Source organism: Tetrapisispora phaffii, chromosome 15 (assembly GCF_000236905.1).
Source record: "Tetrapisispora phaffii CBS 4417 chromosome 15, complete genome".
NCBI classification, from domain to species: domain Eukaryota; kingdom Fungi; phylum Ascomycota; class Saccharomycetes; order Saccharomycetales; family Saccharomycetaceae; genus Tetrapisispora; species Tetrapisispora phaffii.
The window spans coordinates 367,077-393,340 of NC_016534.1; the positions used below are offsets into that span (position 1 = coordinate 367,077).

The 26,264-nt window shown below is 31.8% G+C and overlaps 13 protein-coding genes across 13 annotated transcripts; 7 read left to right on the top strand and 6 right to left on the bottom strand.

Annotated features, from left to right (window-relative positions):
* Positions 1–731: 731 nt before the first annotated feature.
* On the bottom strand, positions 732–1,388 carry TPHA0O01840 (uncharacterized protein; the record flags this gene model as incomplete). Its single annotated transcript, XM_003688537.1, has 1 exon — positions 732–1,388. The coding sequence occupies one exon, from the start codon at positions 1,386–1,388 to the stop codon at positions 732–734; it is 657 nt and encodes a 218-aa protein (XP_003688585.1).
* Positions 1,389–2,144: 756 nt separating this feature from the next.
* Positions 2,145–2,561, top strand: YPD1 (Ypd1p; the record flags this gene model as incomplete). Its single annotated transcript, XM_003688538.1, has 1 exon — positions 2,145–2,561. The coding sequence occupies one exon, from the start codon at positions 2,145–2,147 to the stop codon at positions 2,559–2,561; it is 417 nt and encodes a 138-aa protein (XP_003688586.1).
* A 293-nt stretch (positions 2,562–2,854) lies between these two features.
* Positions 2,855–3,781, bottom strand: PHO13 (4-nitrophenylphosphatase; the record flags this gene model as incomplete). Its single annotated transcript, XM_003688539.1, has 1 exon — positions 2,855–3,781. One exon carries the CDS (start codon positions 3,779–3,781, stop codon positions 2,855–2,857), a length of 927 nt encoding a protein of 308 aa, XP_003688587.1.
* A 367-nt stretch (positions 3,782–4,148) lies between these two features.
* Positions 4,149–5,450, bottom strand: ADE12 (adenylosuccinate synthase; the record flags this gene model as incomplete). Its single annotated transcript, XM_003688540.1, has 1 exon — positions 4,149–5,450. The coding sequence occupies one exon, from the start codon at positions 5,448–5,450 to the stop codon at positions 4,149–4,151; it is 1,302 nt and encodes a 433-aa protein (XP_003688588.1).
* Positions 5,451–6,574: 1,124 nt separating this feature from the next.
* POP1 (ribonuclease P/MRP protein subunit POP1) lies at positions 6,575–9,205 on the top strand (the record flags this gene model as incomplete). Its single annotated transcript, XM_003688541.1, has 1 exon — positions 6,575–9,205. One exon carries the CDS (start codon positions 6,575–6,577, stop codon positions 9,203–9,205), a length of 2,631 nt encoding a protein of 876 aa, XP_003688589.1.
* A 1,169-nt stretch (positions 9,206–10,374) lies between these two features.
* On the bottom strand, positions 10,375–11,637 carry TPHA0O01890 (uncharacterized protein; the record flags this gene model as incomplete). Its single annotated transcript, XM_003688542.1, has 1 exon — positions 10,375–11,637. The coding sequence occupies one exon, from the start codon at positions 11,635–11,637 to the stop codon at positions 10,375–10,377; it is 1,263 nt and encodes a 420-aa protein (XP_003688590.1).
* A 595-nt stretch (positions 11,638–12,232) lies between these two features.
* GUD1 (guanine deaminase) lies at positions 12,233–13,792 on the top strand (the record flags this gene model as incomplete). The annotated part of the gene is made up of 1 exon (XM_003688543.1): positions 12,233–13,792. The coding sequence occupies one exon, from the start codon at positions 12,233–12,235 to the stop codon at positions 13,790–13,792; it is 1,560 nt and encodes a 519-aa protein (XP_003688591.1).
* Positions 13,793–13,981: 189 nt separating this feature from the next.
* On the bottom strand, positions 13,982–14,590 carry SSU72 (RNA polymerase II subunit A C-terminal domain phosphatase; the record flags this gene model as incomplete). Its single annotated transcript, XM_003688544.1, has 1 exon — positions 13,982–14,590. One exon carries the CDS (start codon positions 14,588–14,590, stop codon positions 13,982–13,984), a length of 609 nt encoding a protein of 202 aa, XP_003688592.1.
* Positions 14,591–15,777: 1,187 nt separating this feature from the next.
* Positions 15,778–19,023, top strand: CNM67 (Cnm67p; the record flags this gene model as incomplete). Its single annotated transcript, XM_003688545.1, has 1 exon — positions 15,778–19,023. One exon carries the CDS (start codon positions 15,778–15,780, stop codon positions 19,021–19,023), a length of 3,246 nt encoding a protein of 1,081 aa, XP_003688593.1.
* Positions 19,024–19,533: 510 nt separating this feature from the next.
* Positions 19,534–21,330, top strand: JJJ1 (Jjj1p; the record flags this gene model as incomplete). The annotated part of the gene is made up of 1 exon (XM_003688546.1): positions 19,534–21,330. The coding sequence occupies one exon, from the start codon at positions 19,534–19,536 to the stop codon at positions 21,328–21,330; it is 1,797 nt and encodes a 598-aa protein (XP_003688594.1).
* A 487-nt stretch (positions 21,331–21,817) lies between these two features.
* URE2 (glutathione peroxidase) lies at positions 21,818–22,975 on the top strand (the record flags this gene model as incomplete). The annotated part of the gene is made up of 1 exon (XM_003688547.1): positions 21,818–22,975. One exon carries the CDS (start codon positions 21,818–21,820, stop codon positions 22,973–22,975), a length of 1,158 nt encoding a protein of 385 aa, XP_003688595.1.
* Positions 22,976–23,684: 709 nt separating this feature from the next.
* On the top strand, positions 23,685–24,869 carry ELA1 (elongin A; the record flags this gene model as incomplete). The annotated part of the gene is made up of 1 exon (XM_003688548.1): positions 23,685–24,869. The coding sequence occupies one exon, from the start codon at positions 23,685–23,687 to the stop codon at positions 24,867–24,869; it is 1,185 nt and encodes a 394-aa protein (XP_003688596.1).
* Positions 24,870–25,006: 137 nt separating this feature from the next.
* TPHA0O01970 (uncharacterized protein) lies at positions 25,007–26,095 on the bottom strand (the record flags this gene model as incomplete). Its single annotated transcript, XM_003688549.1, has 1 exon — positions 25,007–26,095. One exon carries the CDS (start codon positions 26,093–26,095, stop codon positions 25,007–25,009), a length of 1,089 nt encoding a protein of 362 aa, XP_003688597.1.
* Positions 26,096–26,264: the final 169 nt, after the last annotated feature.

A 26,264-nucleotide genomic window follows, 5' to 3' on the forward strand; every position in this document is an offset into this window, starting at 1 on the left:
TAGATAAACCAAAGTTCAATATATATATATATATATATGCCTTTAAGTTCTGTAGTACTATACTTCTGAAGAAAATTGGGGTAATAGAAAACAAACACAGAGAATTGGGGGGATGATAAACAGTATCGAAAAACACACTATCCTTTATATTGACTACAAGAAGCAATTGGAGAATAAAATTGGTAACCGTAAATATACCGATTATTTTTAAAATAACAACGTTGTGGAATGAAAACAGAAGCCGACAACACTGTTAAATACCTTTAGTATATTTATTTGTTATTTGTTTTTCCTGGTTATTGTTATTTATTTAATTTTTCCTTTCTGCAATCGAGAAAATAACAAAAGAAAAAAAAAAAAAAGAACAACACAAAAACAAAATAAGGAAAAAAATAATCAGGGTTCGTGAACTGTGATATAAAATGTTACCCTACTGGGCGGCTAAATTTAAAATTACTGGAAAACCATTCAACACTAGAGTGTCGGTAGGATAACGGGGAAGTGCCACGCCAGAGCAGTTGCACCAACAAGGTAGCAGGATGGTGCCAAGCACCACGTTAGTAAAAGTGACCGAAGAGAATGGCATAACAAATTTAGCCAACCAACGGGAAAAAATGGGAACGTGCATACGTTAGGTCCACATGCTCCAGATTATAGGTAATAAGTGCGATGTGCTTATAAGTGTCTTTCAGCCAGAACAAGTTCCTTCTAAAAGAACTTGTTTCATGTAATTACACAAGAACGGTAATGTGCATTATACGCTGAAACAAGACTGTCAACCGCCATTCCCATATATATATATATATATATATATTATTATTTTTGGAATTACCGTGTATAAGCGCTATGGTTAGAATCCGTGACATAGAATCGTAACAAACGACAACCCAAAATCGAGACACGCGTTTCCCTCCCCATGCACAAAAAGCACAAAACACAAAAATGACGACAACTTCAAACGAGCTAAAAGGCACTGGCGATATAAAATGCACAGTGAAATACCGCCACAAGATGGTATTTTTTGGTAGCGCGACGGAGAATGAGAAGCCCGTGTGTAAAATGCACGACAAAACAAACAGCAACAATGCTTCCATCGACAATGAACGGACCGAACAGCACCGAACAGTACATTTCGTCTTGTGCCGCCAAACGACAACGGGACATAATAACCGAACCGTCCCCCCCACTACCTTATTGTTGCAGCACACTTTTTTCCCACTTTCGGCCTCAACCTGCTGCCGCTCTGCCGCGATCAGGTCCTCCGCCAAAAACATCCACCGAGTCCGTGTGTGAGATCTCCCAACCACACTTGGACTCAGACACGCGCAGGGAGAGGGAACCTTGCCCACGCGTGATTTGGAATTGTGTGTGTGTGGGTGTCTTTGCATCCGGGTATGTTGGGCCCTCCCTCTCAATCCCACACACGGCACTTCGAGAAAATAAAGCAAAAAAAAGCAAGCACCGAAGTGCCATGTCCCTCCGTTATGGCGCACAAATCCTGAATCAGTTTCGAAAACGAATTGTTATCATCATCACCGTGTTCTTGCGTCGTAACAACTTCGTTAAGCTTGCTCGTATTCGTTGCATGCGCGTTTCTTACTGAATATATGCTTGTGATTTAACTTTTTTTCATTTCACGAACGAATCTCTTCTCTTCAAGGAGCCCAGACTTTAATAATTACTGATATTTCGAATTTCGCTGTCTGTTATCTTCTTTATTTTCTTTTATTTTTTTTCTTGATTCTGGTGCGATGCAGTTTACTACACAGCTAATTATAGGCAATACTATTCATAGTAGTAATATTTTTCATCTTTCATATACCTGTTCTTTAATCCATTCAATTACATTCACACACACATGCTTCCATATATATATGCACATCGTCTAATACTTATCGGTTTGTTTGCATTGGTCTCTCTTCTCGTAGTTTATTGATAGTACTGCTGTAGAAAAATAATCTTAAAAAGACACTCACTAACAAAAAATAAATAACAGCATATTTATAACATTTCAGGCATATCTTAACATTTAAGCATTTTTACCAACTCACAGACTCTCCCTCTATCCAGCATTGGTTCAGGTTCATCTCATATACACAACCGTACTGAATTAACAGTAACAAATTAGACAAAGACTATAGAAAATGATTAGTAATATCCCAACAGAAGTCATCGACTGGAGCATATTGAATGAAATAATATCTATGGATGAAGATGATCCTGAGTTTTCCAAAATGCTGATAAGACAGTATATCGAACAAGTCACAACCACCTTCAACGATATTGGAAATGAATTGGATACAACCAAAGATTTAAACAAATTGAATTCATTAGGTCATTTCTTGAAAGGGTCCTCGGCAACTCTGGGTTTGCAAAGAATTGCATGGGTTTGCGAAAGAATACAGAATTTGGGCAAAAAAAGATCTGCCGGTTTAGACGAGGGTACTGTTAAAGATGACCAATATTATTTGGATTTGATCAGAGAAGCTTTAAAGGAAGCTAAAGTTGAATTCATACTCGCGAAAAAGGAATTGCACGATTATTACAAGACTGACTTTTAGTTCCTGTATTCTATTCTGGCCCGGCATGTGTTTTTTTTTCTTTTCTTTCAACAAATGTAAATGATATATTGATTATTAGTAACAAAATTCTGATAACATTTTACATACCATTCATATCTTTCTGTCGAGACTAAAAGAACAAAAAATTTTATGAAAAACATTGATGAAGAACAATAAGAGTTTCGAGATTATATTATCTATAATTCTTGTATATTAGATACTTGATTTTATTATATAACATTTTGAATTTTGAACTTATACTTTCTTTTTATAAATATGTATTGCTAAGTCGTTTAATGTGTAAATTCGTACAAATCCCCTAACTTATTAATGTAATATTTTGGATTTGGATATTCATCGGTCTTTGTAACAGCTCTCTCTTCAGTTTCAATACCGGTTAAAACCAATAAAGTTCCACCTAGTCCACCTTCAACACCAAATCTAATATCTGTGTTCAATCTGTCACCAACCATACAACATTTTTGCTTGTTCAGGTTAAACGCACTGATAATGGTGTTCAACATGTTCATGTTCGGCTTACCACAGTATGCAGGTCTTTTGTTGGCAGCAAAAGCAGCAGATTCAATCATGGAACCAGCACCTGGTAAAATTAAACCCTTTTGTGGGAATGTGGAGTCGACGTTAGTACCGACAAATGCAACACCGTCTTGTTGCAAATATTGTAAAGTAATAGCTAGTCTATGGTAATTGATATCGTTATCTAAACCAGCAACAACACATTTAACATCATTATCTAGACCATCTTTTAAGAACGGAGAAGTCTTAGCATCGAACTTTTCATTTAATCTTGGATCATCACAACCTAAAGTTTCATAACCCATTAATCCTAATTCTTCTCTTATACCACTTTGACCAAAGATCCAAACTTTATCCTTACCAGGTTGTAATTTCAAAAAATCACGGACATAAATTGCAGATGCATAACCAGAAGTGAATATTTGTTCTTCTTTAACTGTTATACCAAAATCAGCAAATTTGTGAGTATAAGCTTTACGGGATTTAGTCGAATTGTTTGTGACAAAGATCAATTGTTTACCCTTAGATTCTAATAATGATAATGTTTCTGTAATTGAAGGTAATAGATGAGTACCTAACCATAAAACACCATCACAATCGAATAAGAAAGTATCAAATTTATCGATAAATTCTTCAGATAATTCACCATTAGTAATTTTAATTGGAGCAACGTACGTGGACATTATATATATATGTCTCTATTTTACGATATAATTGGTGTATATTTTACACTTGACCAGTTCGAAACTATAATTATTCGAATAATAAAGGTACTTTTTAACTGATTGCTTTTATATGTACTATAGTCTCAAGGTCTTTTTTAATATCTCGACTTTTTTTCTTTTATTTGCTAAAGGTCCTCCTCGGAAATACGGTGTTAATTGTAGGAGTTTCACCTAATATCGTGCCACGGAGATAAGAACATGATTCAGACATATTTCAGATTAATATATATCTCAATTTTATTGTTGCTTGTACATGATATAAAGTTGTTATTTATGTGATAATGATATAAAAACCGGAGTTAACCTAGAGAACATGAGTTTGATTTTAGATGTCCCTATGTATCATACTTTCTCTACCTGGACCGGTACCGATCCATTCGACAGGAACGTTGACAAAATCTTCGATGTACTTTAAGTACTTCTTTGCGTTTTCTGGAAGATCCTCGTACTTGCTAATCTTTGTGATATCTTCATTCCAACCAGGTAAGGTTTCATACTCGACTTCAACATTACCTAATACTAACAGATCTTCTGGGAAAGAATCCAGCTTCTTGCCGTTGATGGAATAAGAGATACCGACTGGGATTTCCTTGAAAGTATCAAGGACGTCCAGCTTTGTGATGTTCAAACTGGTGTAACCGTTGATGATGGTGGAGTATTTTAGAAGAACTAAATCCAACCAACCACAACGTCTCTTACGACCTGTAGTGACACCGACTTCAACACCAATAGATTGTAATTTCTCACCTTCCTCATTCAATTGTTCAGTTGGGAAAGGACCTTCACCAACTCTTGTGGTATAAGCTTTCACGACACCATACGTTGTTTCGATGTATCTTGGTGGAATACCTAGACCCGTGATAACACCACCGATACCTGTACTGGAGGACGTGACATATGGATAAGTACCAAAATCAATATCTAGCATTAAGGCGTTAGCACCTTCAACTAATATCTTCTTATTGCTTTTCAGAGCGTCATAAATGAAATGGACAGTGTCTGTGACGAAAGGTCTCAACTTTTGTCTGTAAATATTTTTGTAGCGGTTTAATTCTTCTTCGTAATCGTAGTCAAAATTACCATAACGCTCCTTTCTTGTTTTTAGTAATCTCATGTATCTAGTCACAAACTCTTCCCAAGCACCCGGTTGATCGTTTATCAAATGATGGACTCTAATACCCGATCTTGATGCTTTAGTGGAATAAGTAGGACCAATACCTTTACCGGTGGTACCAATATTCTTACCATCCTTCGAGGCACCAGACAACTCTAATTCCCTCAACTTATCGACTCTTTGATGGAAATCGAAGACCAAATGAGCTCTTGAAGAGATAAATAGTCTCTTCGAGGCGTCAGTTAAACCCTTGGATTCAATTGTCTCCAATTCTTTGAAAAAAGAAGGGATATGCAAGACAACACCATTACCTAGAACATTCTGACAATTTGGATTAACTAAACCAGATGGTAACATATGGAAATCATACTTTACACCATTAACAACAATTGTATGTCCTGCATTATTACCACCAGCACATCTAGCAACAATATCGTAGTCATGGACTAATAAATCAACTAATTTACCTTTACCTTCATCACCCCATTGGGAACCTAAAACAACATTAACCATATTTAATTTTTATAAACCTAGATGGATACCTTTACTGGTGTCAAATACTAATACACTGATATTATATGTAAACTCTCTCACACACACACACTTATATATATATGTATATGGGAATCGAATAGTTTAATATTAAGTATAATACAAGATCTGTTAACATATAAGATGAAATATTGAAAAATTTCAAGAATTTAATACATATATAATAGATAAGTAATTATTATTAGTATGATCTTATTGAATGTATAAATCTACAAAAAACAAAAAAAGACTCAACGAGTAACTATGAACCACTTTACTGGAAAACGTTGTTCCTTATATACATTTCAACTACAAGATTTAAAAGAAAAAATATTTGAACTTTCTTAAACACCACCTGCAAGTTCTGAAGATCTGTCTCCCTCTCTTATGTTATCCCTTCCAACTTTGAAGATGTCGTTACTCTGCCTATTTAAACTTTGCATCAAACTACAATATTATCTCGAACTTAAACAATTAAAGTGTTACTGTTAGTGTTAATATTAGCATTAGCATTAATATTAGTATTAGCATTAGTGCCTACTATATATGTTGTTTCCCCTGGCAGAATCTTCCATCTCGCCTACCTCCCCTCTTCATTTCGTATGAGGCGTGGTTACCCGGTAGTAGTGACTCTGTTCACGATCAAGTGTGTGAGCAGGTGGGTGAGAATATTTGCAAGTTAGCGTGGTCATGAGGGAAGCAGACATCGCATCGTAACTCCTACATATAGGTATGTGTATTGGTAGCTAGTCTATATCTGTTTTTCTATTTGGAACGGTCTGTTTTGATATACACTTAACCTTCTTACTATGATTAACGCATATAGTACTGCTATATGCTGTATCGCAGAACCTTTTTAAATGTTTTTCAGAGAGGTTATTTTACCCGGATCGTGGGTTTGTTCTACAGGTGAAAAATTGAATTGACATTTGGAGATATAACCTAACCTATAAGTTTCAATATTGCGATGAGGTCAGTTTAGGTTGTTATAATTAAATTAGTGATTTGATTTATTAGTATGCAATGATTGTATACACACGCTTAATTGTAGTGACTGTATTCCCGACAAGATAGCTTTGTTTTGTTACGTGTGCACAAGATTGACCATGAGTTCTGCATCCGGTAGTGGTGGAAGAAAGGTATTGAATAAAAATCAAAAGTTTAAAAGAGACAAGCTCAGAAATGCAAGAAACATTAGGACTCAGGCGGTTTCTTATGACAAAAATAACCATGATCTTTCGAAAGAAGGCGGGAGTCTGCTGAATGTTAACAATTTTGTCAATACAAGGGCGTTTGAAATCAAGCAGTTGTACAGTTCTATGCATCAATCAAGAAGATCTAATGCAACCAGAGTGTTTCAAAGTTTGCCAAGAAAATTAAGAAGAAGGACAGCTTCTCATAATATTGCCAGAATACCAAAGAGAATGAGAAATAGAGCCAAAAGAGAAATGAACAAAAATAACAACAATAATGAAAAAGTTAACAATATCTCAGGTGGATTAACTATTGCTGCAAAGAAACGTAGTAAAAAAAGTTTAAATGCAAAACAATTTTATAGAGCTAAAATGTCAATCAAGTTATTACGACTATTTACAAAGACAAAAAATTTGAAAATGTTATCTGGTCCAAAAGAATTGACATTGAGAAATATTACAACAAGACAAAAAATTAAACATTTTAAAGATATTTTGAAAAATAAATTGCCATCCTCTTCAACTGCAATTGCATGCAACAACCAAATGGGAAGTTATGACAACACCGCGGTAGACTCACTGGCAACAAAAACTTATAGTAGGATCAAATACTTGAAGAGGCAAAAACATTTTAAATGGTTGTCCACTCACATCTGGCACGCTAAAAGATCACATTTAATAAAAAGATGGGGTTACCAGATCCCTTACTCCCCCACTCAAAAATGTTATAAATTGACACATAGAATTGGCAGTTCTGTTGCATCATCAGATGGAAACTTGTTACAAGACACAAGTTTTATTGGTAATATGATTATTCAAAATGAAAGTAGTACAGACGAGTTATCAGATTTAATCGCATCTTTGACAAATAAAAAGGGTAATAAGAAAGTTTATAGAGTGCATCAATGTTATTTCGAAGGTTTACTTTACAATATTGATAATGAAAATTCAATTTCAAACGCAATTCTCGGTCCTGCTGATCTTTTATGGATCAACGAAAACAAAGTTTTACTACGATTACATCCATCATTTTATGAAGTTGTATTCAAAGCCATTCTGAAAAAAGTTAAGCTCAATAAAAATTTTAAGGTATATGATTGTCGTTATTCAATTGGCAGTATCAACTTATGTGGTGCAAAAACTTTATCTTCATTATCGTCTATTCTTAGAACTGTGAAAAATGAGGGGAAGGAATCAAGCTCTTACCAAACTTTTACCAAACTTTCAAAATTAACCGATTATTCAATCTTGCCAAAACAAACCTTATTTGCATTCCGAGCATTAGATCCTAGATTTGTTATAACACCAAAAGCTGTTACTCCTAATAATGGTGAAATAAATATTGCAGATATTTGTAAATTAAATGAAATCAATAAGGACGAAGTTAAAGCTATTTTAGAAATGCTGTCAGATCCTGAGACGAGAAAAGAAAGTTACAAAAATCAAGCTACCTTGAAACAATTGCATAAGAGAAAAGAAGCTCAATCATCAGGAGAGGCTTCTACTAATCAAAATATAATTATGTTTAAGAGGGATTATGATCCTTTAATTCCTGTGGTTATAGCAAAAAGACCTAAAACTGGAGATTGGGTGCTCTTATTACCATGGAATTGGGTGTTGCCATTTTGGTATCAATTGCATAAAGTGTCTAAATCATATCACATTGGTTTGAGACAAAACCAACTGCTACATTTTGAATCCCAATCTTTATATTTCCCCGATGATTATCCTTTCACAAAAATTGGTTTCAAGGAGAATTATTTTTATAAAAGAGATGCTGCAATGAAAAAATGGGAAAGTAAGCCTAGTAGCCATAGATTAAACTATGATAAAATAAAGGAAATACATGATCTGGATTTACCAGCTATTCAAGGTGAAGTTGGTGATTATTTCTCATGCGATTGGTTATTTTTACAAATTTTAATTAACAGTATTACGTACTTATCAAAAGATGGCAACGATTTAATTAGTATCAATAGCAGTAAAACAATGTCCATGAATGAGCACTGTGGTTTAAGAGAACTCCGTTCTGTCAATGATATTATGGAATTTTACAACGATATTAAGGTAAAACCTATCGAAGAAGACACTCCAATTCTTTCTTTACACAATATTAAGAACAAATCCAAAAATAAACTAAATCCAATTCTTTTTGACAAATTATCACCTCAGTTAAGTATAATCAAGACCCCATTGCCGGTTACACCAATTTCATGTATTTTAAATGAAAAAGGACATCCTACAGATAATGCTAGGATATATCAAATCCCTAGTGAACACTTAGAACATTGGAAATCCGTGGCAAAAGGAGTTTATAGATCTAACGGTAGAAGAAACCATGAATTAAACCATCCTAAACCGAATGTTAAAGACCTAATAGGTTTCGTAACCTCCGGCACGTTTAGTTTGTCACAAGGTAAAGGTGTTGGCAACGGGTTTGTTCATTCTAATTACATCTACAACTCGACACATGACTACGTTCTAATAAGAAATGTAGGCACTAATGTGTATAGAGTAAGCCAATGGAAATTAATAAATATATAATGTATTGTATATGCCCTATATACCTTGAATATCTGATTCATTCGGAGCGTATCTGCATTTAAAGACTTCATCGTAAATTTACCCTCTCTTTAACCCTCTCATCAATTTTTGTTGAAAAAAAATTTTCAACAAAATATGAATCGACAAGAAAAATATAAAAGTATTTAAGCAACTTGAATATTAATTTATTGAAAAATATGAGAATTGGTTTTTGCCTGTTACTACAAATTTAATTTCTTTTCTTTTAGGGTTAAATATTATTTTTTCTTGTATATTTCTTTTTAAAATCTCCATACTTACCTTAAGATGTCAGGGGAGATCAAGAAGTCCTACTGATGATACATATGTTTTCAATTATTCTTTCCTCTTTTCATGTTTTTATTTCGATAAAAGATGAGAATGAAGAATTAGAAGGATGCAAGCCATTTAATATGACAGTTAGAATTCAGTAGTGTAATTTATTATGCTACTGAGTTTCTGCTGTTGTTGTAATTGATGGTAGCTCCTTAGTCAACTTACACAAACTGTTGCGAAAAATGTGTATTCCGACGATTCGTTTTCTTGTTTAATCAGGAATCATAATATTTTGCTTTTTTTTCATGTGTTTTGCTATGCATGGAAAGAATATAGTCGAATATTATGTCTTGATTGAGCCCTTTTTTCTTCTGCCTGGAGAAGTATGGCACTGACTAATATCAGTGTTAGGAAAGTTGGATTTGATTGAGATTGAATATTCAATTGCTTGTTTGATGCATATGTTACTTTATAGTTTAATTATGCTGTTCTCTCGGGAAGTTCTTTGATTGGGTTTTGATTGATTCATTTACATTAGTAATATTCTTCGGAGTACATTAAAGTAGAGAGAAGGTTGAATCATTTCTTGATCAATTAATTGGCATTATTAGATTATATTCTAAATATGTTCTTAGCCATTTATTTGACGATGAACGATGTTGACTAACCAAGCTATTCCTATATTCTATTATATCTTAATCAAATTTGATAGAATCGGGTGGGTCTTATAATTTTTGATTTATTTTCAAATTAAAAATATTTTCTATTTTTTACAATAGAGATTATTATCAAATATTAATATAAATATTTTTTATATCACGTTTGTTTATCAGATGATGAATAGTATTATAAAATCTATTTGTATATACCGATTTCTAAATAATGTTAACTACATTGTCATCGATTTCATAAGACGGTAATTTGTGCTGACTCTTTTCAATGTCTGGTTCATCAAATGTATGCAATTCTTGTAGACTGCAAGCTAAATCAAGGTTATCGACACACAGTAGATCAACTTTGTAATAATTTATCAATTTTTGCCAAACATAAACTGCATTTGCTAATGGCCATTCTGGTGTGTCCCATATTCTTACTTTTAAATTATATTTATGACATATTTCAATATACCTTCTTAAGTAATCATTTGGATCATGTTTTGTAAAGGATGTGAAATCTTTTATAAAGTTTTTAAATGATATAGATGCAGTTAGTGCATTGAAGTCTTCAGAATATCGTTTTACAACTTTTTCGAGTTCTTTCCCAAAGGTGTCAAGGTCTGTCTCATTATCTATAACTGGTAACATTGTTAAATCTTTAAAAACATAGCGTTTAAATGAACCTTGTAAATTGTTGCTGAGTTGACCACCAGCAGTGGCCAGATATTCAGGATAATTGCCTGTAGCAATTACAGTAATTGGTCTAGAGACAGTTACCTCTTTCATTAAATCATAATATGATACGAGGTTACAATCAACCAAAGGTGCAAGGTATTTCAAAAGTAACTCATACGTTTCAACGTCCGCTTCTGTTTTAAAATCTATATAAAGATAAAGCGTTCTATGAGGTTCATTATAAAAAACACCAGTTTCCTTCAATTCTGGGTTTTTTTTTAATAATGCTGATGGAGGTTTCAATAATGCTAATAATGGACCTGTATATAAGTTGTAAAGGGTTGTATTTTCTGTATCAAGATAAGCTTTATTATGCCCAACTGCTAGCACATATTTGGAATAAGAATTTTTCACATACCAGACGTCAGCTTCAACACTTGTAGCACCATGTGTCAATGCATCGAATAGAGGGAGTTCCCTCCAATAGTCATTGTGAGAATGAATTGCTTTTGGAACAACATCTTTTGTTAATAACCGTTTCGGTAAACTTTGAATTTGTGATGAAGTTTGACCTAAGAATAAACTAGTTGTTAAACGATAATAAAAATCCTGACCTAATAAGCTATTAGGCATTATTCTGGTAATGGTTTTTCTGAAGTTTTCAACATATTTAACACCTGTACCATACAAGGATGTTTGTTGTTCCTTTGACCATAAAAATAAATTATTTCTTTGATTAATCGTTGTCTGCTCATTACTTCCCAATTTCGGAGGAATAGTAGCATCAGTTTGCTTTTCGTATATCATTGTTAAATAAAAGCCTCTATAGAGGAGCTAACTAATCTTCTCTATTGTAGTTAACTTGCTAATCAATTATCAACTAATACCGTTTCATAATTTTCTAAAATAATGGCAAATCATTTTATAATTATGTTATAATTATGTTATAAATGAAATGTTGCAACCAAGAGTTACCACTTAAGAATCACCTTAATTTATCCCTTTTATGCTTCACTATTATTAAAAAGGTTGATCTGATATCGTATCAAATTACCAAAACTCAATTAAACACCTCGTGAATTAACCACATAGAATCAAGCTTTGGTATCAATAGTTAATGATACTTGGTATGTTGTACATATCTTACTAACTACAGATATATAAATATCAATATTATTTAATCATTGTCTAATCATTTACCTTATCTTATCTTGTAGATTCGGTCAAACTCTAATCATCAATTGTCCGAAGTAAGCGTCTCAAGAAAGAATAAGTCAGAAACGTATATAAAAAGCATTGTGCTTCGTGAAGATTCCTGAGATCTTGTTCACATTCAATCATTCTAAAGGTCAGCTAATGAACGGAACATAATTATCAATAGCTTATTGTAAATATTTGATTGATGGGATGCATTCAGAAGTACTCATCTTTCAAAGTCATAATTTTTTTAATACAAGATCTGAATATTATTTTTAAGGGGAATTTACATATGGTGCAACCTTTATTTACTGAATCAGCAAAGAATACATATTCCAATGATGATAATTTAAGAGAGGAAAAGTTTAGAGTGTTTTATGGTACATTTGTAGATACACCAGTTTTAGGTGAATTTCGAATTCGTTATCAAACGTCTGTTGGTGTAGAATCGAGATCAGGTACTATATTGTTCATTAATGAAAATTCATCAGATCCTATGGGAGATGTCTCTAGATTTGATCCAACTATCGAAGAATCTAATGTGGAAGTTATCGAGTTGAAGTCCCATTTTACATCGTTTTTCTTTCCAGGTTTTATTGATACACATATTCACGCATCTCAATATCCGAACACTGGTATATTTGGTAAGTCTACATTGTTAGATTGGTTGATCAAGTATACTTTTCCTTTAGAGCAATCATTAGAGAATGATGATATTTCTAAAGATGTTTATACAAAAATAGTTAAGAGAACTCTCTCTCACGGAACGACTACAGCATGTTATTATACCACCATACATGCTAGTTCAGCAAAAATAATGGCCCAAATTTGCTCTAAACTAGGTCAACGGGCCATGATTGGGAAAGTGTGCATGGACTTAAATAGTCCTGACTTCTATACTGAGAAGAATGTTAATGATTCTTTAAAATCTACGCTGGATGTTGTTGATTATATATTCAATGAAATTAAAAAGCCAATTATATTACCAGTCTTAACTCCTCGGTTTGCACCTAGTTGTAGTAGAGAATTGATGCTGGGTTTATCAAAAATTGCATCATCTTATCCCGATGGGCTACATATTCAAACACATCTTTCAGAGAACATTAAAGAAATAAATTGGGCGAAAGAGCTATTTCCTGAGTGTAAGTCATATACCGAAATCTACAATAAATATGGAATGTTGAGCAACAAAACCATCCTTGCTCATTGTATTCATTTGGATGATGATGAAATCAAATTGATTAAAGAAAACAAAAGTGGAATTTCACATTGTCCAATATCTAATTCATCACTGACCTCTGGCGAATGCAAAGTTCGTGAGTTATTAAATGAAAATATTAAAATAGGACTTGGTACTGATGTGTCAGCTGGATATTCGACAAGCATACTAGATAATGCCAGACAAGCACATTTAGTCTCTAGACATTTAGCCATGAAATATGATAATAGAGAAAAAAGGGATAGTGTAAAACTATCGGTGGAAGATGTTTTGTATTTGGCAACATTGGGAGGAGCCAAGGTACTTGAATTAGATGATAAAATTGGAACGTTTGATATTGGAAAACATTTTGATACTCAATTGATAGATCTTAACGTTAAAGGCTCGCCAGTTGATGTATTTGATTGGCAAATTCCTGATATTAATAACGGTAATGAAAATGATATATTCACTTTAAAGGAATTATTGTATAAATGGTTTTTCAACAGTGATGATCGTAACGTTGCAAAAGTATGGGTCGACGGACTTGAGGTTATTTCAAAATAATCTTAAACATATAGCATGTATACCACATAGACATGCATGTATGTAATTAAGCGAAATTAAAGGATATTTATGATATTAATAGTTAAGAAGTCAAGTTATTTATAATTTAGGAGTTTGCACAGATCTTGCTCTGTAATATATGTTGATGTATATGTATATATATATATAGGTGTCAGATTTGATTATGAATCAGTAATATGCGGGCGAGTAAAGACATGGTAATGTCGGATATTGAGCTTGCCATTCTGTTAGGATACTGATTATATTATCTTCTAATAGATTCTCATCATTCTGTGTTTTATAACGTTCATTAATTAAATCGGTTAACTTCAAAATAGATTTAGCTCCAATTTTAGCATTCTCATTATCATCCTTTATATCAACATTGATTACATGTACCAATTTATTTTTTTTACCTCCTCTAGACATTAAATCTTCTATTACAGAATCAAAACATCTTTCTTCACAAGTGAATATAATATCAAATACTTTGAAATTTTCTTGCCATTTCTCTGGAAATTTCTTTAACTTTCTATTTCTATTTAGCATTGATAGTAAACCATTTGCCTTATATCTTTCCGACGATTGCGATAATAAATCATTATATATGTCATTATATGGGGTACCAAATGCATATACATTTGGTTTATCTATAGAGAGACCAGGCAATCTAACAGCAGAACCAGTACCGTATGAATTGACATTATAGCCAGCCTCTTGTAGTACTTTATGAGATTCCATTGATCTATTATTATTTGATGCACATACAGTACACAATTTCAAACTAGTATCTTTCATTGTTATGTGTTTTGTCTCAATGCAATAAAACAACTACAAAAATAATATAAAATATATTGAAACCAAAACGAAACAACTAAAAAACGATAGGGATATATTCAAGGTCAAATTTTAATTTGTTTCAACTAGCAGTCCTCTATTCTAGAGACGAATCGACCTCAATTTGAGTCAACTAATTACTTAATAATAATTATCATATTTACTATAGAATCTATCTTTATATACATATATGTTATAGGTTGATGAATCTATCTACATTTATGAACTTTTCAAAAATAAACATTTTTTTTGATTTCTCAATCACGTGAATCCATTTCTCTCAAAATAATAATCTATGGATGAACCTGGGATAAGAGGCTCCACTACACTCTATAAAAGCATATACAGCAACACAACCCTGTGGATATGTTCTATATGTAACATTAGAAATGAACTAATTTATAAAAAGTTGGTTATATATCCATTATCTTTTTACGATATCACATAAGTGGTTCACGAGAAGGTAAGAAGAGGGTGTTCTGATTGTATTTTCGTTGTTGGTATGTATAGAAATCGGTTTTGTTACTGTTCCTTACTTTGTTTTGTAGTTTAAACCAAAATATGGTGTAGGTGTATATGGGACTGTTAAAATAGATTCAGTGTTCACTACATCGATGCTATGATTGCGATTGGCTTGGTTGGCTGTCATCACTAGTTCTCATTGCACGTTAATAGTGATGGCGGCTAATACCATTATTAATTAATACTCACGTGACTTAAGTAATAGGGTTAACATTGTAGGGTTAACATGTCAAGGTTTTGTGTTGTTACCAAAGGCAAGAAAGAAACCCTATCAAACACAAAATGAAGCCCAGATCTGATTTTGTGATAGATCAATAGATTGATTTTGTGATCTTACGATAAAAACTTAAAACACAATATAACAATAACACGAAAAGTTTTGTGTCTCAATAAAATTAAGAGATTAATAAAAATTCGGGTTGAGTTAACATATCATTATCTTTGTTTTGTTTCTTATTCGCTAAGTTTTACATATTTTTAGCACTGATAATTACAATTAAGTCAAAAGCCTGGAATCAATTTGTTTAGCAACAAGAACACAGGCGTTTATAACTATTTGAAGCTTACTGCCGCCATTGCGTAATTTATATAGGAGCGTAGAACCGTGGTACTCATTCTATTTGCAAATGGAAGCATTAGATGTCCATGAAACTTTGGAGAATAGATCATATAATAAATCTGATAACGAGGAAAGAAAATTCGATTATTATTATAACTCCGGTGTGAAAACAAGCGGCAATCTGATGGGCTTTGTATTTCCAGGAAGTCCTAAGGCAATGCAATCTTTAATATTTAGAAATAAAAATAATGTGGATAATACGGATTCAAATGATAAGTTTAGAAATGCATTAGAAAAAGCAAAACAATTCGATCAACAAAATGGAATAACATATTCAGACGTTGATGACAGTTTGTACGATGAGAATCTACTCCCTTATAATAATAGCATTGATGAAGATACTGATAAAGAGCTATCAGATAAGCGAGAAGGTGAAGAGGTACAAAATCGGGAAGATAGTAGTATATCACAACCCGTCTTATCTCCAAAATCACCAACACAAAAATTGCACGATAATTCAGAACTGGAACAATCAACACCTATAAATTCACCAACGAATCATTCAAGAAATACGAATATGAAATCACCAATAAATTCACATGCAAATTCGAGTTCTCTAGGAATGGAATCCTTTAAACAATCAATTAAAAATGTGAAAGAAGAAAATAATGAATTAAAAAAATTATTAGAAGAAAAAGTAATTGAAAATAATCGATTAAACAGCGATATTCTTAATTCTAGAAATTCTAATCTTGTATTACAAAATAAATTAGTTGATGGAAGTGATGAAATAACGAATCTTCAAGATGAAGTTAATATTCTAAAGGACAAACTTTCATACTTCGAAGCAGATAATAAAATCTTGAAAAATGATATTTACTCTTTGGAATCCAATTATGATGAATTGCATCGAGAGTTAAATGAATGGGAAACAAAAGTCAAAACATTGAATAAAGACATACAATATTTACAAGGCACTAATGCCCAATTATCAGCCACTAATGCGACATTATCTGAAGAAAAAGAAGCTTTGACAAAGGAAAAAGAAATTTTACTCAATAATAATGATAGTGTAACTAAATCGAATAATAATTTAATTGCAGAAAAAGAACTTCTTGTTTCAGAAAGGGAACTTCTCATTTCAGAAAAAGAAGCTTTAACGAAGGAAATAGAAGTTTTACTCAAAAATAATGATAATATTACTAAATTAAACAACAGTTTAATTTTAGAAAAAGAAACATTGCTCCATGAAAATGAAGAAATTACTAAAGCATATAATAATTTAATTTCTGAAAGAGATGATTTGTTGATTAAAGAAAGAGAATTACATCATAATAATTCAACTCTGTCGAGTGAAGTTGGTGAATTAATCAAAAAACAAACTGATCTGGAAACAGAACTGCAAGAAAAATGTACCACTATCAAAAACATGACCTCGCAAGTAAAATACTTTCTTTCTGAGTTCAATCATTTTAAAAAGTCATCTGAAGTACAAGAAACCTCTAATATTGAATCAACTGATTTAAATGATATTGAAGTAAACGATGATGATATGACAGTTCTTGAAATGCAATCATTATTTAAAAGAACTTTAGAGTTTATTAAAAACCATCAAACCGAATATAGATATCAAATATCAACATTATCTACCACAATAGCACAAAATATGGAGAAGAAAGATTTAGAACAAAAGATATTGAATGAAAAATTAATCGATAAAGATAATACACTAGAGGAATTTAAATCCCGACTTTCCAACTACATGAGCAAACTAGCTGAATTAGAAGCCAGATTGGATGAAATTAACAAAAAGGAAAGCATAACAACAAATAAATTGATTGATGAATTAAATATAAAAAATGATCTCAATATTAAAATAAAAGAACTAGAAAAATATGTAACAGAGAAACAAGATCAAATCGATTCGCTCTCCAAAGATGCTAAAGAATTGAATGAGAAAATAGTCGAAAAGGTCGCTAGGATTAAGGCTTTAGAAGCTAACCTTGATACATCAACAAATAATTATGAAAATATGCAACAGCGTGTTAACGAATTGGAAGATGAGGAGAAATATAACATTGAGTTATCTTCGAAAGTTGCACATTTATCATCTGAACTGGAAGGATTGAGAAATCAATTAAATGAGGAAAAGATAACAGCCACTAAGCTAAAGTCAGAAAAAGAGACACAAAATGAAAAGTTTACCGAGTTACTTTCTTTTATCACAGGTTTTGAAATATTTAATTTAACAATTGGAGCTTTAATAATGAAGGCTTATAAAGATAAAGAAAAGAAATTATCTGATGCAAAATTTAATGAATATATCTCGAATGATGAAAATCATAGTTACATTATTGGTTTCAAAAATAGAGAGGATGAGCACACAATGCATGAATTACAAAATAACTTAACAGAATCAGAGAAAGAGGTGTCCAGATTAAGGGATACTATAGATACAGAATTAAAAACCAAGATAAACGACTTAACTTCTAAATCAAGAGATTTAGAAATAGAAACAAAGGAACTTAAAACCGAGATAGAAAAGAAAAATAACAGAATAGATGAAGGGATATGTGAAATTCGTGATTTAAAAACTCAGACTACCCAATTAATGAATGAAAGAAAATTATTAACTCAGAAAAACATTGACTTAAGTACAGAATTAACTACTGTAAAGGGAAATATTATTGATAATCACGAAATTAAATTGCAAGAGTTGGCGGAATCTTTGAATAAAATTAGCACACGCAGTGATTCTTTACAAAATCAATTAAGTACAAAAGACGAAGAGATTGTTGAATTGAAAAAAAATATAACGGCCATTGAACTAATAAATAATGAACAAAAGGATAAATTCGAAAGTCAAACAACCGTATTGAATAACTTAAAGAGTAAAATACGTAAACTTGAAGGTAATAAATATGAAAAGGTTATGTTTGATAGCATTAGTAAAACTCACCCTGGGATAACGAAAAAAAAATATGATGACTTGCATGTGGATAATGTGGATTCAATTGATATGGTGCAATTGCAAAATATAGTTAAGAATATTATTTTGCTATTTGAAATACCATTGTCAAAATTAACTAAGAAGTTACCATTAATCGCGATTTATATTAAATATGAAAGGACATTCCTTTTGAATTTTGCTAACCAACTACATTATCAAATATATAATGAAACTATAGATATTAAACGTTTCATTAACATAGTATACACACAGTATATTGATGGCATAAGTTTAGAAAACTTAGATCATCCACTGGAATCCTGTTTAGAAGATCTCTACATAAAAATCAAAACAAGGCTATAATCGGCGTAGAATGTTTTACAATATAATTATTTCATTATCAATTGATTATAAGTAATCATAAGTATGATATGTAATATTAGAAAATAAATGATAGCTCAAATATTCTATATTGAAAATGCTTTCTTATCGTTTTTCAGAAGTGCTTTTGTCTTTTAAAACTATTTTCAAATTGAAATAATTATTCCGAAACTCATCGCATCGCAAATTTCGAAATCGAAGATACTGATTAATATATTTATAAAGTGTATATATCTTAGTTGTGAGTGTTACTTGGTAATACACATTATATTGTCTAGTCAGTTTTATCTTTCTTCCCCATTTTACACACTGGACAATTTGCATGGAGAGTGTTCGTTTAACCTTGTACATATAAACTTTGGTACAAAGAATCAGCTGTATAGTGGCTTAAAGTTTGCCAATAGTTTTGCTGTTTATGGTAATTGATATATAAAGAATCATTCATACTATTGATATATTACATTCATTTGATATTATATACAAAAATCAGAAATGAAGACATGTTATTATGAGTTATTAGATGTCGAAATGACAGCAAGCGATGCTGATCTGAAAAAAGCTTATAGAAGAAAGGCATTACAATATCATCCTGACAAAAATATTAATAACATAAAAGAGGCAACTGATATATTTGCAAACATTAGGACAGCGTATGAAATATTATCTGATCCTCAAGAGAGAGTATGGTATGATTCGCACAAAAATCAGATTCTGAATGATGAACCAATAATGGAAGATGGATCATATGAGGTAGATTCTAGAGTCACTGGTGTAACTACAGAAGAACTCATGATGTTCTTCAATTCATCTTTATATACAAGATTTGATGATAGTCCTGCTGGTGTTTTCCAAATTGCTGGTAAAATATTTTCAAGATTGGCAAAAGATGAAATTGTTAATGGTAGAAAATTAGGCCTTCCCAAATTTGATAAATACGTAGATGATCACTTTGAAGAAGATATAAATACATTAGGTTATAAAAGTGCATGTGATAAATATATAAAGGAAGAAAATGATACGCAATTATTCCCAGTCTTTGGCTATTCAACAACAGAATATGAACATCTGAAAAGTTTTTACAAAAAATGGAATTCATTTAATACATTAAAAACATTTAGTTGGAAAGATGAATACATGTATTCTCAAACCTATGATAGAAGAACAAAAAGAGAAATTAGTAAAATCAATGAGAAAGCCAGGAAAGAAGCTAGAACAGAATATAATAGAACAGTAATTAGATTTGTTGGTTTTATGAAGAAATTGGATAAAAGAATGAAAGAAGGTGCTAAAGAAGCTACAAAGAAAAAAGTTGAAATGGATAAATTGAAAAGGCAGCAACAGAGAGAACAATATTTAAAAGAGAAAAAATCACAAAAAACTGAATTTACCGAACAAACTTGGCAAGAAGTGAATGATGATTATTGGAAAGAGCTTGAGAAAAATTTTGACGAATTCGAAGAAAGTGACGTCTTTACAAAGGAAGAGGATAATACTAATCAAACTGAGAAAGATGATAAACAGGATGAAGTCGTTGTTTATGAATGTATTATATGCCAGAAACTATTTAAATCCGAAAAACAATTGAATAATCATACACAAACGAATCTTCATAAAAAAAACATGAAAGAAATAAGACGGGAGTTAAAAAATGATAGCCTCGAGCTTGGTTTAGATGAAGTTTCGGATATAGATGATTTTAGCTCTGCTAATGAAGATCCTGCAGAAACCGGTATTTCTGCATCCATGGACATGGATAAAATTAATGAGGAATTAGAAGCTATACAAAAACAATTAGAAGATTTGGATGCGATAACAGATGACGAATTTGGGGATAACGATGAAACTAACGGTAATTTTGATATCGAAGTGAGTGATGTAGAAATTGATAATGACTCCTTAAACGACGACAGGAAAAGCACTGTGGAGGAATTTTTGGAAAAAGAAGAGGACATCAAAGATATCGATGAAGATATTATGAGAGACGAACAATTGAACAAGCTACTGGCATCATTACAAAGCAGCAAGAATAATCCTGATGATAGCGACTCTGATGCTAATTGGGGAAGCTCCAAAGGCAAGAAAAACAACAAGAAAAACAAAAACAACAAGATTAACAGAGTCAACGTTCCTCGCCTTAGCGCAAATAACAAGAAGAGCAATACAATCGTGTTCACAGATGTGTGTTCAACTTGCGGGGAAGCATTCGAAAGTCGTAATCTTTTGTTCAAGCATGTTAAAACCAGTAACCATGCATTGGCCCCAAATAAAGTTAAAAAGAAAAATAAATAGACTCATATATATATATCAATGTATTTACAATAGAAAACTCCCGTGACACTTTGTATATTCTAACATTACTGTCGCTGACGTTTCCTACTGCTGTGAAATTCCATGTTTTGTTACCCGGCCTCTATGGTGAACTGAAAAATTATTCATCCAATTTTGATTCTCTCGGACTCATAAACATTCATCTAGAAACAAATTAATTGAGAGAGAAGATAAGCATCAATGATTATTTTGAACTCATGATTATAATTATGATTAACCTAAAGACTCAACGTTTATTTGATTATCTAATTTTTTGAAATGTTCTAATCATATTATGCCTATTAATTTATTTAAAGATTTTATCTCGAAAACCTTCACTATATTCGTTTGAATAATCTGTCAGCTAAAATATACGCAAAGTTATACCTATCTATTGCATCTATATCTGTAGTGTTGTGGGAAAGCAAATCATAATTAATTGATTAGTTGTTTATTTCCTTTTTATAATATGCAAAATACAAATATTGGAAACGTATCGCAACTGTCCAGCGCTCTTCGTCATGTGAATATTAATAATAACGAAAGTGCTGGGAATATGAACAAGAATGGCAGTAATGAGATACTTTTTGGTGGTAATGATATGATAAATAATAATGGCGATAATGATAAGAATAATATCATGCAACAACAATTAAATCAACAACAATCAAATCAACAAAATGGGACAGAACAACAACAAGATCAGCAACTACAACAAGGCCATCATACAAATGCTCACCAACAGGTTCATTTGGAAGATATGTTACATCCATTCACGATACAGCAGCAGCAGCAACAACAACAAGCACAACAGCAAGCACAAAATATCTTAGGCAGCGAATACAATCCTGCACAACATTCAAGGATTACACAATATTTCCAAAATTTACCTGTCGAAGGTTATACCTTATTTTCACATAGATCAGCTCCAAACGGCTACAAAGTCGCTTGTGCATTAAGTGAATTGGGTTTACAATATAATACTTTCTTCTTGGATTTCGCTACCGGAGAACATAGAGCTCCAGAATTTGTATCACTGAATCCAAACGCTAGAGTGCCAGCTTTGATCGACCATAGTCTGGAAAACCTAGGAATTTGGGAATCCGGTTCCATTATGTTGCATCTGGTAAATAAATACTATAAAGAAACTGGTGATCCATTATTATGGTCTGATAACCTGGCAGAACAATCTCAAATCAATTCTTGGATTTTTTTCCAAACTTCCGGCCATGCTCCAATGATTGGTCAAGCTCTTCATTTCAAATACTTCCATTCTCAAAAAATTCCTAGTGCAATTGAAAGATATACAGATGAAGTTAGACGAGTTTATGGTGTGTTGGAAGTCGCTTTAGCGGAAAGAAGAGAAGCCCTTGTCATGGAACTAGACACTGAAAATGTGGCATCATATTCGGCAGGTACTACACCAATATCACAAAGCAAATTTTTTGATTATCCTGTATGGCTAGTAGGTGAGAATATTACAATAGCAGATTTATCATTTTTACCATGGAATAATGTTATCGACAGAATTGGAATAAATATTAGGGTTGAATTCCCTGAAGTTTATAAATGGACAAAACATATGATGAGAAGACCTGCCATTATTCAGGCTCTAAGAGGTGAATAATCAACTTTATACATCTTCAGCCAAGAAAGAATTAATTAATATGAGGAATAATTTTATTTACAATATATATTTATATTGATTTTTGCTTTGGACAATATTATTCAAACAAAATAGAATCATATAATATAATATATTTAATACAAGAAAAATATTAAACCACAGCAAAGAACATACAAAAGTGTACAATCAGCTTTTAATATAATATATATTATTGATTAATATATTATTGTCTATAAGTATATACAATTTACTGTCATTTTTAAATCAGAAATTTTCAAATAAGAAACTACTCTTCTTTTAGCAAGACAATAGAGTATTTAGAAAATATAATATGTAATAATTATATATTCAAGCATTATAACCCAATTGTGGGTGAAATTCCAAATCAGGAAGTATATATTGTTGATTTTTATTTAAGCTATTTGTTTTACTGTTACTAGTCATTTGTATTATTTTTCATTCAATGGACAGCTTGAAATCAAAAAGAGTTCGGAAAAATTTAAGGACTCAAAACCCATCGCCAACTAAATAATCAATTATATTTGATGAAATAAGTAATATTGTATAAAAAACTATTTATCTCTTTATTAATACACATCATTCTTTCCTTTCATTTAGAGTTCCAGTAGATTTTATATTATTAAATATAGAATAAGTGAATAAACAAGAAGCTATATCCATTTCGTCCTGTAAATTGCAACATATTAATATGATTACCAGTTTACAGGAAGTTGCAGAACTTCATTTAGTGAGGAACCATAAATTAGTAGAGGATACTGGCAATATGCCATATAGGTTATTAAAAAGGGTATTGAAACAAATGAAGAAAGACCAGTTGATTAGGGTAGAGCAGAAAAATGTAATATTGATATTTGATGATAACGAGCTATGGTTAAACTTTCTTAAACAAGACTTCCCAACGAGCATACATGATTCTTTTACAACAAAGAAAAATAATATAATAAACTATTATTTAGATTTTATTAAAAAGAATGATTTAAAATTCTATAATAACAACAGTTCTTATATTGAAGGTATATTGAAGATGAAAGTAGTTAAAGATTTATCAAGTAATAAATATTTAATACCATACAGAATGCTATATTTAAAATACGAAATTGATGAAATTAGGAAAGCCGAAGAGAGTACAGAACGTCTAAGGATTCAGATGCGAGAAATACAAAAGAAGAGGGAAGAAAAACAGACTATTCAAGTGGATCATTCTTTCTACATAAACAACAAATCTTCCAGGAAATCTAATAAGAACCGTTATGTAAATAGCGCTCGTTCCCATGTTTTTAAGACTGTCTTAAACGGAAGAACCACTATAATGAACAACTTCAAAAACACTGATGGTAGTATACCTAGAAATAAGAATCATAGAATAGCATTCGGGGGTCAAGTCGGAGGAACTTTTAATAAACCAGAGTATGAGAACGATATATCGGAAGAGCATCAAAGTCCGATAGATAAAAATGAATCAGTTCCTGTTTCAAATAAAAGTGACAATTTAAAGAGGTCTTTTGATAGTATGTCGTCTCCTGTAAAGAGGAGACCAGGCATCACAAACATATTTTTAAATAAAACACGGACTTCTGATATGAGTCGATCTCAGGTACGAAAGAAATTTGATTTAAGTTCTAAAGAGCAAACCATACATTCGAAGGTCACAGAAACTAAAATCACATCTGAAAACTCTGGGTCAGATCCCATAATGGAGATGAAATTTTTTTCTAAAAGATCACCAAAGTATGTTTCCAATAATCGACCAACGTTAGGAACCAAAAAGAAATCGCGTATATTTTCATCAAATCAACAAGATTTTAGTTCAGGACCATCTGCAGATTCCTCAAAAGTTTATATACATGTTAAACCCTCGACTAAGCATCGTTGACACCACTTTAATATCGACATACTTTATTGTGATGATCAAAAGTGAATATTCTACATATTTGTGTAATAATTAAAAGTATTTACTTCATTATTTCTGATTACATAACGATGTTAACCCGCATTCTATAAAACTACATGTTACATAATAGCACATCTCTTTTTCTGAGGAGTGTTAGTTGGATATTTCAATGCTCCATTTTGATTATAGGTATTGTAGCGACTTTGATCTGAAGATTGCTGCAATTTGGTTTCTGATAATCCTGATTTGACATTATCCTTAAGTTTGAGCGTTTTATTGGAGTTGGGATTGTTATGAATGCTGGACAATATATTAGTAAGGTTATACTCTGATGATTCATCTAATGATGCTCTAAAACATTCTTCATTTTCCTTATAAAACACAGGAGTCTCCAAAACCAATTCATCTTGTCTTATTGAATTTATTATTGGATCTATACCTGATGCAATAATTCTATTGGCTAGATAAATATATAGCTTCGACCATGCTTTTTGTATTTCCAATGTGTGGTATTCTCCTAGACGTTCATTTATTGTTTTAGAAAACACTTCACCCATTAATTCAAATGATACTCTGTTAATTCCCAAGATTCTTGCATGTCTTTTCCCCAACTTTTCCATGTAAATATCTATTGCATCCAAGTCATCAAAATTATCAAGTGCTTTTTCTAATACAAATGAAAATCCCTTGGCTTGGTGTCTAAGAGTAGGAAACTCGATTTCCAAGCGTGGATTCATTTCGATAAGGTTATTGTAAAATTGATCATAAAAGTATTCACTTGGCTTACGTTCAAATCCATATTTGTCCATGAGCTCTTCAGGAGTTGCCTTACTTATATGATTATGTAACTCTCTAATATCTAGAGTATCATATGGAAATGCGTTAAGATCTCCCGAATAGTGGTTGATTAAATCCCATGACAATCTCAATAGTTGTTTTTCGTTATTTGTTAGGCATAAATTAATAGTCAACTTATATTGTTCAAATTCATTTTGATTTGATTCATTCCCGATAATGTTGCCAATATTCTTAACACCGTCAAATTCCTTTTCTGTAACGTAAGAACCGAATGGTTCATCATCGATGCTAACACTTTTTGGACTATCGGTATTATTGTAAAGGTGTTCTAATTCATCAGAACTACTATTATCTTCATCAATTGTTAAACCAATAGTACCACTATTTAAATCTTTGTATACCGTGTTCATCGAAAATTATGTTTTATTTTCATTTACCAATACTCTCTAAAGCCTATTTACAATTGTGACAACAAATACCTAGTTTATCTTTATCGTAATGAATGTTCTTATGCAATGACGTATTCTTTAACCTAACAGATGAGTCCAATCAGTTATAGTTCCACGAATATGAACGGCG